This window comes from Arachis duranensis, chromosome 9, assembly GCF_000817695.3.
Source record: "Arachis duranensis cultivar V14167 chromosome 9, aradu.V14167.gnm2.J7QH, whole genome shotgun sequence".
NCBI lineage: Eukaryota > Viridiplantae > Streptophyta > Magnoliopsida > Fabales > Fabaceae > Arachis > Arachis duranensis.
This window is the reverse complement of record NC_029780.3, coordinates 97,809,660-97,824,697: the sequence shown is the minus strand read 5'-3', so window position 1 is coordinate 97,824,697 and position 15,038 is coordinate 97,809,660. Positions and strand designations below refer to the sequence as shown.

The 15,038-nt window shown below is 30.2% G+C and overlaps 3 protein-coding genes across 3 annotated transcripts in view; 1 reads left to right on the top strand and 2 right to left on the bottom strand.

Moving 5' to 3' along the window:
* The window catches only part of LOC107466321 (WAT1-related protein At5g07050), a 5,200-nt gene extending 2,460 nt beyond the window's left edge, over window positions 1–2,740 (top strand). The window contains exons 5-8 of the mRNA XM_016085297.3: window positions 2–75; window positions 1,240–1,401; window positions 1,647–1,798; window positions 2,471–2,740. Coding sequence (XP_015940783.1) covers window positions 2–75; window positions 1,240–1,401; window positions 1,647–1,798; window positions 2,471–2,606 — 524 coding nt within the window. The 3' untranslated portion in view covers window positions 2,607–2,740. The remainder of the gene's footprint in view (window position 1; window positions 76–1,239; window positions 1,402–1,646; window positions 1,799–2,470) is intronic.
* A 177-nt stretch (window positions 2,741–2,917) lies between these two features.
* On the bottom strand, window positions 2,918–5,442 carry LOC107466344 (transcription factor bHLH104). The gene is made up of 5 exons (XM_016085314.3): window positions 5,235–5,442; window positions 4,751–4,831; window positions 4,228–4,305; window positions 3,550–3,712; window positions 2,918–3,357 (listed from the first exon to the last, which is right to left on the bottom strand). Exons 1-5 carry the CDS (start codon window positions 5,327–5,329, stop codon window positions 3,103–3,105), a joined length of 672 nt encoding a protein of 223 aa, XP_015940800.1. The 5' UTR covers window positions 5,330–5,442; the 3' UTR covers window positions 2,918–3,102.
* A 1,699-nt stretch (window positions 5,443–7,141) lies between these two features.
* Window positions 7,142–10,968, bottom strand: LOC107466343 (electron transfer flavoprotein subunit beta, mitochondrial). The gene is made up of 5 exons (XM_016085313.3): window positions 10,781–10,968; window positions 10,393–10,677; window positions 9,288–9,368; window positions 8,014–8,108; window positions 7,142–7,495 (listed from the first exon to the last, which is right to left on the bottom strand). Exons 1-5 carry the CDS (start codon window positions 10,847–10,849, stop codon window positions 7,270–7,272), a joined length of 756 nt encoding a protein of 251 aa, XP_015940799.1. The 5' UTR covers window positions 10,850–10,968; the 3' UTR covers window positions 7,142–7,269.
* Between the last annotated feature and the right edge of the window lie 4,070 nt (window positions 10,969–15,038).

Genomic DNA, 15,038 nt, shown 5'->3' with positions numbered 1-15,038 from the left:
CATGAGAACTGGCTCAAGGGTTCTCTTCTTGCAGTTATAAGCTGTGTTTCATGGTCTGTCTGGTATATCATGCAGGTTTTCATCTTAATCCATAATACTAAGCGTATTAGTCTTAATCATCATGCAGATACCTGTCTCCCTCACTTTCTAGTCATCACCGGGATGAAGGGGAGGGGATTAGACGTGTTGGTCTCCCACACGTACTTTTTTATACGTTTACTATCTAATATAAAGAAGAGGAATGCTTCGGGGTTTGTTTTTGGTTATATTTTTAATAGTGAGTAGTTAGAAAAGAGGTAATCATATTAATAGTGGACAGTTAATGATTTTTACTTTTTAAGTAAATTTATTAATTTTTATCATTTAAAATAGACTAAAATTGATGAAACATATTTATTTTAATCTCTGCTACCAGTTTTTATGTATTAATTACATGCCAAAAATTTGAATTATTAATATTATTAATATTTTTTATTATTTTCAATTTTTTTAAAAAAATACATATATCTCGTTTACTGTGTAAATAACGAGATACATGTAAAATTATCACGTTTATAATGTAAACCAGATAAAGGAAGGATATTTATTTCGGTAAATATCTTTAAAATTATTTATTTTAATAATTATTACATTTATTTAATTTATAAAAATAAAAAATCTCATATTTTTAGCCTATATTTTTAAATATTGATGGCTAAATGATGACCAAAAAAATAAATTTTATTAGCCTTTCAATATTTTTCTATAAAAAAAAATATAACATGTCAAAATTTTGAGACAGCCAATATATTTTTTTGTACTATTAGATTTAGAATTTTAGGATTTATGATTTATTGTTTAGCGTTGAGTTTAGAGTTTAGAATGTATAAAAATATCTTTATTAATCAAGTAATGATAAAAACATAAATAAATTTTGGTGTACATGTAACATTGTTCATATTCTGTATTTTGCACTCTTTAATAAGTTATGGCTTTGTCATAGTGGTCAATAAAATGTGAATTAGGAAATCAACTTTTGTAGAAGAATATTATATGTATTATTTTTGTGTATATTCTTTTTGGTATATCTTATTTTTTATATTAAAAATGATTGATAAGAAGTAAAAAAAAAAACAGTTTTTATACCATAAAAGAAATGTTTGTATAAGTTTTTCTCTACACTTATAGTTGTTTCTAACCTCATTGTAATTACTAGAGTTTTTCTCAATTCTGATAAGATGTAATTGATGAAATTTTAAGGCAGCCACTTTGAAAAGATATCCAGCACAGTTGTCCCTTACTACATGGATGTGCTTTGTTGGAGCAGCACAATCAGCTGTTTTCACAGTCTTAATTATAGGGCATAAACCTTCAGCTTGGACTATAGGGTTCAACATTGACCTGTGGTCCACATTATATGGTGTAAGTAAGATATAATGAGTTCTATTTTAGGAGTACAAAACCTTTGCCTTAAAAAGCAAATAAATATAGAGAATAGAAAAATTCTTTGGTGCCTATGAAAGTTGTATCTAATTTGCCTAAAAGTAGACATAGAATAAGGTGGGACTCATCTTTTTATTTTTAAATTCTATAAACAAAATTTAGATACCATAGAAGACATTCTAATAGTGTTTCTAAATTCTAACAGTATCATTCACAAATGGCAGGGAATTGTGATAGCTGGTTTGATAATATACATTCAGCTGTGGTGCACTGAGAAAAAGGGGCCAGTCTTCGTTACAATGACTACGCCCCTTTGTACCATACTTGCTGCAATTTTAGCATACTTTGTCTTTGGTGAGAAACTTTACCTCGGCAGGTAATATAAATAAATAAATTGTAGACAAATCTAGTAAAACAAAACAAGTAAAAGTATGTAATTAGTGGGTAAAAATATTCAATTTTTTAAATGAAAAATGGGTGTAATTCATTATATCTTGATTGTTCACCAAATTAGCATGATTGTTCACCAAATTAACATGCACTACTTGTCTTGATGGGGGTATGAAACCCATCTAAGGTAGATCCCACACTTATAAAAGTGTTGTTGTTAGGAATGTAAATATAAAACATCTGTTTTCAGAACATCTTCCCTCGAAAAACTTCAAAAAAAAAAGAAAAAATTATGCAGAAGTTGGTATTATATATCTAATTATGTATTATCCTTACTATCTCTTGCATAAAAAGAAGGTAAAACACACTAATTTACTCTAAAATTTGCCCTTATTTACATCAAATATTCCTCTAGTTGAACAACATACAAATATTTCCCCTAGTTTACCATTTTTACACCCTAAGATAAGTTACTAATGTGAGCATCACTACCCTTTGAAAATACAAGGATTTCTTTATAGGATTTGAAAATATAAAGATTTCTTTATATTTTCATTTTCACATACACGATTTCTTTATAGCTTCATTTTCACACACACATATCTGTGTAATGCCGGGGTTATAATTCTGGAAATTGATTACTCAACATGTTCTCCAGCATCATAGGCGCAACTTTTGTCATCATTGGTCTATACTTGCTGTTGTGGGGTAAAGAAGGTGACCAAAAGATTCATATCAACACCAAACCTTGCAGTGGTGAAGATCCAGAATGCAGACTACAATCAGTACCTTAGACTTGAAAAAGGAGAAATCCAAATCCAAGTGGAGGAAAAGTAAATCAAATAAGTCATTTAAGACATTTAGTTTGTGTAATATATACAATTTAAGATTTTCAATTTTTAACTCTATAAAATCAGCTTCAAATTAACCTTATTATAAAATTTTTATAATCTCTATTTTTACATTTTACACAATTAAAATATGTATTACATAAAGGTATCACCCTAGAATTTTGAGAATATCCTTTCAAAAATTCAAAAGTAATTTGTGACGACAAAACTAAAATAGGCAATACGAAGGAAGAAACGGGTAAGGAAATTTGACATGAACATCAATAGTTTTCATGTCATTACCATCAAAGAATACTTCTAGGTAATTTTAGTAAGTTGGCATGGTAGCTAAGGTAAATAGACAGGAAATTAGAAGCAATGACAATATCTACATGTCAATCCTTCTCAAGAAAAAATGAAGCATTTATGAATAAATCATCCAAACTGCAGTGCAGAGCAATTATGCAGCAGGAGGCCTAAGCTCATGATCATGGGATGTATCACGGGTAGATGGAGGAAGATAATGCCACATTGGCATGTACCCGTAGTTCGGATAAACAGCAACTTTGTTGACCCCTGCTTGGAAAGGAGCTAGATTGGGAGGCATATACCCTGCAGATGCAGGTTGAACAGGCAAATCTTTCAACTGTCTCTCAATCCTTTCTTTATCTGCTTTTAGAACAAGTTTCTCTTCTCGAAGTTCATTTTTCTCAGCCTGTTATAGAACACAAAATCATATCTAGTTCTAGGTTTAAACCTCTGGTAATTATGTCAAAATAAATTATGTCAAAATAAAAATCAAGTACCTTGTCAGCAGAACAGACAGAGGACAGTATCAAAAATGAACTTGTCTAAGATATAGTACATTGAAATATAAGTTATTATAAGCTGTTGAAAGAATACTAACCTTAGAACATTTTATTTCTTCTAACAATTTTTCATTCGTTTGTTTGAGTTCCTCAGCTTCAGTTTTTAGTTGTTTCAAAACTCTTATAGCATCATCAAGTATAGCCATTTTATCAGCTTTCGCAGGTCTTCCAGGTTCTAAAACAACACTCAAGTCACAAAACCTGAAATAAGCAAAACCAAGTTATTGCCCATTATCATTAGAGGAAGTAGCAAAATTAAACAAAAACACCGACCATGTGTTTGGTACAATTGGTGTCTGACCAAACAAAGATTTTAATGTTTATATGTATCTTAACTCTTCATAATTGCTAAAAAGAATTGAAAGTTGCCAAACAATATATAACATTGATCATTAAGTTGATATAAAATTTTACTCAAAGATGCTCAATTCCAGGCCTCCTTGGCAGTTATGAAATATTTTACAATCAACAAATCTAGCTTAAAAGTGTTGAAACTTATAAACCTGTGTACCAAACACAAGCATAAATAGATCAATGTCAAAAACCTGATAGTTAAGTAAGTATATACAAAAACCACAGAAAGATGTAGAGAGGATGTTCTTTATGCAGAAGTAGAAAAATGCCATTCAGCATAGATTACATCAGCTTAATGCAGCTTGTTTAAAGACTGACTAAGACATGAGATTAACAAATTCAGTATTTAGAAACATGCTTGCCTTTCATTGAGTCTCTCCCTCCGCAACTTTTCACGGCCAGCCTTTGTCCCTGCTTTGCAACATGAACTAGCATGTCTCCTTCAAAATATTTGCAACAAATTTAACACAAAAAATATACCGTAAAAGATTCAAATAAAGAGATCTAAGCGCAAATGGACAAAGTTGACATGATTCGTGACTAGGCAATAGCATTGTTTGGTCCATGTAGTCATCTCCACTTAGTGGGACAAGGTTTTATTGTTGCTGATATTGTTCTTGTTAATAAAACAACTGGGAATTAACCTATTAGAAATAAACTGCGACCAAATCTGGTGAGAGAGCACATCACTACAAAGTTACTGTGCCCTAATCATGCATGCTTTTAAGTTCAGGGCTTTCTTGTCAATGAATTGAAATCACATATTCTTTGATTTCTAGCTATAACCAACATTATATTTTCAACCAGTTTCAGAAACACTAATTCCATTATCAGATTCTCGGATACCACTTAGTCCATTACTTCATAATTAACAAAATAAAATACCTCTTTTTGGTTTTCTCTTGACAGACATCACTACCACCGCCACCACTACCACCTGCTGAAAAGCCAATTTCAGAGCTCACACTGCAAAATTCAGAAACAGAGGGTTATGTTATGTCAGCTATCCATGATGCCAAACCAATAACAAAATTAAATACACGCAATAACAAATGGAAATGAAACCATCAATTTAAAGTTGCATTGATCACCATAATAAACAAGTAGGGGAAAAAACTTCAATTTTAAATGAGTAATAAAAATGAATACAATGCAATTAGCGAATTTCAATATTCAATTGAATTTCAGATATGGAAGAAGATGAAGCATGATTATGAATACAAAACACCATCAATTACAAAAGCAACAGCATAATTGCTTCAAAAAGCAGCACCATAAATAAATCATGATAAACAACAAATGAAGCTAGGAGGGAAGGGGAAAAAGAAGCAAAATTGAAAAAAAATAAAATCCCAAAAAAACAAGAAACCTTGGATTGGACCACAGGAAATCGGAGGGCGGAGGGGGAGAATGGTGGATGAAATCATCGAAATCGAAGAAATCGTCGAGGGAATCGAAATCCATATGCGATTAGAAAGGTTTTTCAGCAAAAGAACGCTAAGGTGGTTGATGATTTTGCAGAGAACAAAGCATACAACTATGTCACTCTCAGAATCAGAATCATGATTTTGATCCACTTTTCCCCTTTATTTTAAAAAAAATAATAAGGGTGAGATAACCCTCATTTTAACATACCCTCAAATAATTTGACAAAAATGATTTTTAATTATTAATTTTAACAAAAATTATATTAAAATCAGTCACTAAAATCAGTTATTGATGTATCTATGTATAAAAATATGCGGTTTAATTTATTTTTAATATATCTTTATATTTCAATATATATTTTATACTGTTGCTGACTGATTTTAATGACTAATTTTAGTGTATATGTAATATAATTATATGTAATATAATCGTAATCTTAATTATTAATTTTATTTTTACGAATATAATTATATGTGAGTATTTATTTATAGAAAAATAATAAAAATGTTACACTATAATTTTTTTTAATGCATGTTTATTGTATAAATAAATTTTCTTTGAAATTTTAATATGATTTTTTATTAAATAAAAGAAATTTAAGGTATTCTTAATATACTTTTATCTTTTATGATAATTACTTAAAAAATTATACATGATATATATCTAGTATTTTTAATGATTAATAAAATAAGAATTTATATGTTGATAGTATATTAAAATTAAAACTAATTTTATATTATACGAAGACATCAAAATAACTAAAAGTTAAATTTATTAATTTAAAATTAAAAAGTTATTTAAACGATGAATATAACCTTAAATTAATTTCAAATTTAATTTTTGTAAAATTACATAAATTACAAAGAAACAGAGTTTAAACATGAGCCAATAAGATCACTGTCAATAATAGTCTCATTTATTTTATTTGAGAATGATCAATGTTGTATACTTGTATCCCTTCTCCTAATTAAGCAACCAAGGAGACAGAAAACTCAAGTGGCAAATGCTGAATAACTCAATCAATCTGTTACCAACCATTCCAAGGAGGTCAGATATCGTAAATGCTTTTGCTACGCCATTTCTTTGACCCTTGTGACTTCCCTTCAGGTTTTTTAACATGTGACAAAATAAACTATAAATTATCTTTCACATGCTTTCATGTTTTTTTGAGCAATTAAACATCAACATTCACCAACCAAAATTATGTTGTAATATTTCTTATAAGCCTTTTTTGTTTTCAAACGATGTGATTAGTGTAAGTAGTTGTTAAATTCCCAAATCAGTTAGCACAAAAGTTGTGCAAAGTCACCAATTCAAATGAAGATAAAAACTATCAATTATTTAATTCCATAGCTGATACGTTCGTAGGAATGATTATTAAAACGCTAGTTATCATTATTTATTATCTTAACGCATGGTATACCAAGTTTATCTTTATGTGAAAAAACAATTAATCATTGCCAGACATGACATGATACCATGATATCTCATGATATATATTAAGAGCTTGTACGAAAAACATTTTATTTATTGTGTGATTTGATCTTGTATGACAATCTTGGAACTTTATTTTAATATGAGACTAATTGGTGTAACTCACCAAAATGGCCAAAACATCGTGCTTAAAGTCTTTGTGGGAGTTTTTCTGACGCCACAAAACATCACCGCCATTTTTCTTTTTGCCAATTAAAAAAAATAATAATTAAAAATATTCTTTTTTTAATACAAAACGTCAACGCTGTTTTATTTTTATTTATATAAAAATTATTATTCACCCACAAAACGTCATTCACCTTGTGTCTTTCAAAAAAATGGTCAGAACGATAGCAGGGTAAAACACAATAACTCTAAAATATTAATACATATCACCAAATTATTTATAATATAGAAAAAAATGAGCCACAATTTTGTTACATAATTAAAACTTTGGTGAGAAGTAAATGATTTGGCAGCAAAGGAAAGAACAATAATAATCATCAAATGACTTTGGCCTCATTTTTGAGTTTGTCAATGAGCTCATCAACAGAAGAGACCATGACCCCTGCTTTCCTTTTGGGGGGTTCAGTGACTTCCACAATTTCCAAATCAGATTTGATTTCCACATTCAACTCTTGAGGAGTGAACTTCTTTATGGGCTTTGATTTTGCTTTCATGATGTTGGGAAGTGTTGCATACCTTGGTTGGTTCAGTCTCAGATCAGTTCTGCATCAAGCAAGAAAAAACAGCACACATCTGAGGTTAAATTTCTAGGTAAATAATGTTATAGGATCATAACGTTTGCATGTATTCTCTCTTACATGGCTCACAAAAATTTCATTGTTGAGTATGAATGTATGATCTAATTTCTCCAAGTGATTTTTGTGTGAAATATGTCTAACAAAAAATTTACTGAAAGAAAGACTTTGTTGCCATTGTTACATATTTACAAGATATGCCCGAGATGCCATAAGTACAACTTTGATGCATCCATTCTCCCATCATTTTATCAAAAGATACTGGTACTTGAATCTCAAATGCGACACTAATATGTTCCAATGAATGCGGTAATTGTATAATAAAATAATCTTTTGATTACCCTAACTTTAGTGGAGCCTTAAGTTCAATACACAGCTCATTGTTCCAAGGGTGGAAAACGTGACCAAGAGAAAGCAAGTTAAAAATACAAAGCCTTTTAAGAATCTAGAGAGTACATAGCATGCTTAACAGAAGGTGCAACTTACGTTATTACTGCTGGTAATTTCAACTGCACAGTCTCGATTCCATCATCAACCTCTCTATCCACTGTAACTTCCTCTTTCTCTTTATCAAGGACAACCTACTGGAAAGCCAGGATTTAGTTAAGTTAATTAAAACAAATAAGTTAATAATTAAGCATCAAACAGACCCCGAAGAGAAAAGGTGCAAATACTTATACTTTAGCCTAAAACAAATTATTATAACTGAATAGCAGTTTCCAGGGTTTCTTCTCTATGTCTGCCGCATAGTACTACTTAATTAACAGTGAAAAAATCATACTGCAAAATAAAATTGCCCCGGGTTCAGATTTAGCAGATGAAGCATATAACACCTGGACAGCCAAGTGATTCACTCGAGAAGCAGCAACCTAAATCATCAACTAGATCAGTAATTTCTTAGGTCATAGACTTCATCAAACTATGAGTCATAGTTAGATGGAGAAGATGCAATAATGGCAAAATCTGAAGTCTGAAGCACATTGAAGTTTCAAAATAAAAATTGACATGAAATGATGATCAAACAAGGTCTTATCTAACAAAGAAAAGTAGCATCAACAATATAGAAAGGATAAACAAGAAGCGTAATCAAATGCAGTAGAATACTTTTCAAAAGAGCATATTCCTAAAGTCACCAACGTCACACATATAGCTTAGCAATTACAAACAATTCCCTATGGTATAAAGCATACACATAGACACACACATACATCTATAAGAGATTTCATAGTTCCATGAGTGTATTCTTTCTTTCCAATCTGACTCATGTTTGATTTGTCCTTTGGAAATCCCCACCACATGGTTGGAGCAAATGCTTGATTCTTAAGCTTAGAAGGTGTTGCCTATAGCTATTTAGGAGACAAGAAAGGGTTGCTCCAAAATCTAAACCAAAACTCTAACTACTAAATATTTTTTCATTTACAAACCAACGTACAAATGTCAAGTTTATCTACCCAGTCTAATGTAAAAAGAACGAACTTTGTCGTTTGACTCGTGTTGAATCATTTTCCCAAATGACAAAGTAGTTCCGTCCTGATAAGCCAAAACCAAGGATGCATGCACAATGATATGCAGAGGCAAAATCAGCATAGTCACAAAAAAAAAAATCTGCTTTGTGTTTTAGAGAGAACCAAAAGTTAATTGATTTACACCATGCTAACATTGAACCAACAGAACCAATACATGTCATAGATAATAATAGTGAAGCGAATGCACAATGACTAAGTTTATAGAAGACATGGATGATTGGATGACGGACTAACCTTTGAAGCAAAAGTCCCTTGAGGCCAGTTGAGGAGTCCTGCTACCATCTGCCCTGTTTGGTTGCAATCATCATCAATGGCCTGTGACCATCACAAATATTCTCATTATATCATTTTCAAATGTGTACAAAAACATATCCATTTTTTTTTCCGTTATAGCTTCCTAGGGGAGAAGCCCCAATTTCTTCTCAAACAGAAAATATTCTACTTCTGCTGCCAATGAAAAGTAATTCTATACTTTAGCCAAGCACTCTAGAACAAAAACTCAATAAAAGTGCTTCTTGATACACAAAAGGGGGAAGAAAAACCTTGTATTCATTACTTAACACAGCCAAAACAACATCTTAATTTGCTTTTAGATCATGAAAGATAACAGTAACACCCTTCATTTTAAGCACTAAACATCAAATCCACTTTGATTTGTCATCAACAAAACCAAAATATCAAATCACATCATGAATCACCACAAAACTCATCACTACTTGGAGAAAAAAACATTACAAACAATGTAATAGACTAAAGAAGCCAAATCGGCAAACCACCCAATTAAAATTCACCAACAAAATACATAAAGCACCAACTTAGCTCCAGAAAAATAGAAAATTGAAAGGCTTTCTTTTTTGTGACTAAAGTTCTAAACTTTCAGCAATTCAATCTTTCAGGGGTTTTCTTCTGTAGCTAAATGAGTAATATCCCAACTCAGTCCCTAAGAAAGTTTTAGTCGAACACTTTAATCCTCAACAAATTTGAATTATCAAATCGGTCCTCAAACTTTTATTTCTTTAGACAAATTAGTCTCCATATGAGATTGTCAGTTCATATGAAGGAACTGATATGAGAATTTTAAAATTTTTTAAGGATGGTTATATTTTTAATTAAATAATGACAGGAATTGAATTGTCTAACGTTTTAGCAAGATTTGACATGAGAATTGGATTGATATGTCCGACAAAATAAAATCGAGGATTAAATTGTCCGACTAAAATTTTGGGGGACTGATTTGGATATTCATATTACTCGTAGCTAAATTGTGAGGTCCTTAATCATTTTACTGGATTAGTGAAATTGCAGAGGAAAAGCTACTGAGAAAAAAGAGAAGAAGTACCTGTTTGCCAAGAATGATAAGGGAAGGTTTCTCAATCTGCACAAGGTTCATCAAGATCTTGGCAACATGGAGAGGGTGAAGAGCAGAAGTAGAGTCCACGTGGATGCCCCTATCAGCTCCCATGGCGAGACCAGTTCTGAGAGTGTCAAGGCACTGAGAGGGTCCCATGGTCACTGCCACAACCTCAGACGCCAACCCACTCTCTCTCATTCGCAGCGCCTCTTCCAGCGCTATCTCGCAGAATGGGTTCATCGACATCTTCACGTTCTGCGTCACCACCCCACTCTGCCAAAAACGGTGTCGTTTTTAGATCACCTTCCCGACTTTGGAAGCTCCAGAAAAAGGGTGGTCGTATATATAAAAGAATTGAGGTTGGTTTCGTGGTTACCTTGTCGGGTTTGACTCTGATCTTGACGGCGTAATCGATTACGCGTTTTATGGCTACCATTATCTTCATGGTGATGATGATTACAGTTCAGAGAAGAGTGTGCATGTATTTGAAGTGTTGTAGTCTCTGTGAAGAAGAAGAAGAAGAAGAAGCAGCAGATGACGATGCAAAAGGCACACTTGACTACTTCGCCCCGTTTTTTATTAGAATTTAGAAGTATAGAAATTATTTTTCAATTAATTATATTAGACAATTTTTTATTATGGTATTTTTTTTTTTACTTTTTTCTTTTCTTTTTTTTTTTTAAATAACTGAGATTTATGATGAGGATTTGAAGTTAAAATGTAGGATTTAGAATTTGTGATTAAGAAAGAATTTCAAAAATTAGTTTGAAAAAGTTGACTTCTTATTTAAGTTCATTATATTGAAAGATTAATATCTCAGTTATAGTCTGAAGTAGTTTTTACTTTTAACATTTTTCTGTTTTTAGAATTTTATAAAAAAAACAATTTTAAATTTTTTAATTTAATTCTTGTTTTATTTTTTGTATTTTTTTAAATGAAATAGAAAATTAAATATAAAACAATCAGGATTATTAGTAATTCAACAATATTATAAAAATTTTAATCAAGGCCGTGTAAGAATAGACTAGGGTTTTTTTTTTCAAGTAAAATGAATAGATGAAGTCCAAAAATACAAGGTTAAATGAACAGATTTTATTATAGGTTATTAGATTTAAGTTAAAATTTAAGTTTTAAACAAATATTAAGTGATTAATATTTTTTGAGTAAGGTATATTTTTTTGTTTTTAACGTTTGTATTTTTTTAAAAAATATTTTTAACATTTAATTGTATTTAATTTTGTCTCTAATATTTTTGATTTGTATTAAAATTATTTTTGGATGTTAATTCCATCTGAGATGTTGGGAATAAAATTGAAAATATATAGAGATAATTTTGAAACAAATCGAAAATGTTAAAGATAAAATTGAATAAATCAAAAATATTAAAGACAAAATTGAATAAAATTAAAAATTAGGAATATTTAAAAAAAATTACAAATCTTAGAAATAAAAAATATATTTTATTCATTTTTTTTTTAGTTTCTCAAATATTATATAAACAATTATAGAAAAGAAGGAGGACAACTATATTGAAGGTACTTGTTTGGTTGATTTATTTTACCTCTACCCTAAATGATGATACTCTTGGTTGATTTTGCGCTCTTCTAAATTAGCATGGCTTTCTATTATTCAGATTGTGGCATTTTTTGAGTAAGAAACTGATACAAGAAAGAACTGGTTGGCATGTGATCTTATCTTAAATCCGAGTTAGGTGTTGGTTCTTAACTTCTTATCATATACGGTACGTCACATGATCTGAGGCATAGAAACTGCATATCATCCATCTTTATCCCATCCATTGCATCGCCCAACTTTATATTTTTAGAAAACCTTAGTGTGTCTTCAAAATAAAAATAATGTATACCCTAAGTTGATAGATCAAATCAAAGCAGTGTCATGAATGTTAGTTGAGTAAATAGTAATTTTTTATCATCATGGATTTAATGACTAATAAAAAATTAAATCAACATTAAATTTATAAAAAATTAGTATCGTTTGACAAAAATATTTGTTTGAGTTTTATGAGATCGGAATCGAATATTTATTCTGTTTTTTTTTTTTATTCGTGGATTGGATAATTTTAAATTCTAAGTAATCCAATAAATTAGATAATCCCAATTTTAAGTACATAATACATTCACACACTCTTTACATATTTATCAAATTTTTTTCAATTACAATCTCTAAAATTTGAATCCTAGATCTATGAAGTGAGGAAAGAAAAATATGCCATATGAGTTAAAGTTGATTGACAAACGTTGTACCGCTTGATGATAGGGCGTGCGTTATGTTAGATCTCTTACATGAGGAGTGGACTAACGAGTTGGAGTTATTTTTTCGTTTTCGAACAGGACTAATGGGTTGAAGTTACTTTTCTTATCAAAGACTGATGGGTTCCTTGCAAAGAGAATCCAATAAATTTTCCTACACAAAAATACTGAGCCAAATAATTATAAGCTAGGCTAAAATACCAAACCCAAGTTGCAATAGCTTCCCAGACCAGACCCAACCGACAAATAGTTGGGCTTCTCTTCATATATTAAAGTAACACCAGCTTAAAAACAAAAATATTCAACTACCATAATAATTATCCAAAAATAATATCACTTTGATGAGGAAAAAACACCAAAAAAACGAGTGAAAATTCGAAAAAGCAGGAAATGAAGACAAAATTATTTACCAAAAATCAAAATTAGTCAAACAGATCAGGTCTTTCAGGGGTATCGAGCAAACCTTTTTTTAATGAATAATTTTATTATTTACATAATACTTTATAAGTAATTCTAAATTTATAATAGAAAAAGTCTAGGAAACCAGCAGTTTTATTGAATTTTGGTCAGCATGTAACCAGTAGAAAAAGGTGAGTCATTGGATGAAATCTCACACCATCAAATAATCATTGATGGCTAATTGATGGCTAATAATCATAAAAATTACTAGTCCCTAGTATTGCTCTTTGTAATATTTACTTCCTTATTTATGAATTTTAAATCTTTGTGGTATTTTGTGACACACAAGAAAGGAAAACTTTGTGGAATTCGACAGAACAAAATTTCATTCGGTATCATTTTTTATATAAAAAGAATAATAATATTATAGAAAAAATTTTAAGTGTACTGAAAACACTGATATTCTAATTATTTTAATCATTGATTTTAATTAATATATATTATATATATATTTTTTATAATTCATATCAACAATTAAAATAATTGGAGTACACTTGAAAGTCTTTCAAATATTATATCAAACTTTGCATGCATGCGAATGTTTATGTTGTCAACTTGTCATGTATGTGGAGTATAACCCGAAGATAAGATAATTAGCAACGAAAAAGCCAGAAAACAATATATACATTTATTTATTTAATGGTCTGACAATATATACCTTTTTACATCATATTGTGTCTTCTGTGTTCACATAAAAGAAGATTTTTACGTTGGCCTAAAAAAATTAGACGCAAAAGCATGCACTCATTTTCACTAAAGATGATTCTTTCCCCATTTTGGGGATCAGAATTCAGATTCAGTTTTTTTTTTATTTTAATATTATTAATATTTGGTCTGACAAAATAAACATTCATAAATCAAATTGTTTGTTGATATATAAGAGGATTATTGTTGTGTTGCAAAGCATGGCTCATTTTCACAAAAGATGATTCTTTCCCCAATTTGGGGGGTCAGAAATTCAGAATTCAGATTCATCAGCTTTTGTTTTCTTATTGTTTTTCCTTTTTAATAATTATTATTTATTTGGTCTGACAAAAATAAACCTTTTTAAATCAAAGTTTGTGTGGAAATATAAGAAGCTAAGATGGTAGTGTTGCAAGTTGCAAAGCATGCATGCCTCATTTTCGGTAAAGATGATTCTTTCCCGTTTTTGGGGGATCAGAATGAACATCTTTGTAATGTTCTTCCACACGGGCACTAGGTTTTGACATGAATGAAGCCAACATAGCCAAAGTGTGCAACAGATCTTGTACTCCATGCCCACGCTTATGAATTGCCAAACTTTTGACCAACACACCAAGGACTCTATTATTCTCATAAATATTAACCACAATGCTTTGTTATAGTGTCAAATTTCACCTAAAAATAAGTGGTATTAAGTATTAACACGATAACGTTAGTTTTATTTCTAGTAAGTTCTAATATTCCAATTAGTGTTTTTTTATACACGTCTTATGTTTCTTTCTGCTAAAGATGTTTTGATACATGTGCATAATTTATTGTTTTGCCGGTTAGTTAATGATATTTAAAAGCATAATGTTAAATTATTAGATTAAAAATGTTGAGTCATTGACTAATATAAATTAAAAGTTTTTTCTATTATTAGCCTCAGTCAAGTTTTAAATTTGAATATATTTATTGCATGATAAATTTTTTTATTTTTTTGGTTAAATAATTAAAAATTTTACCATTAAACCAAAATCTCGCATGATATATGGACTTAATATCTTGGTTCAATGTAACTCAATCAATGTAAGTCCAAAAATCTAACCCAACAGGCCCAACATATATCGAATAATTTTTCCAATATATATTTTTCCAGTCCTTGTGAGATTATATGATTCCAAAAAAGTCCTTGTAATATTCCCCATCAAAACTTTGAATAGTTTTCTCTCTTTCTTTCTT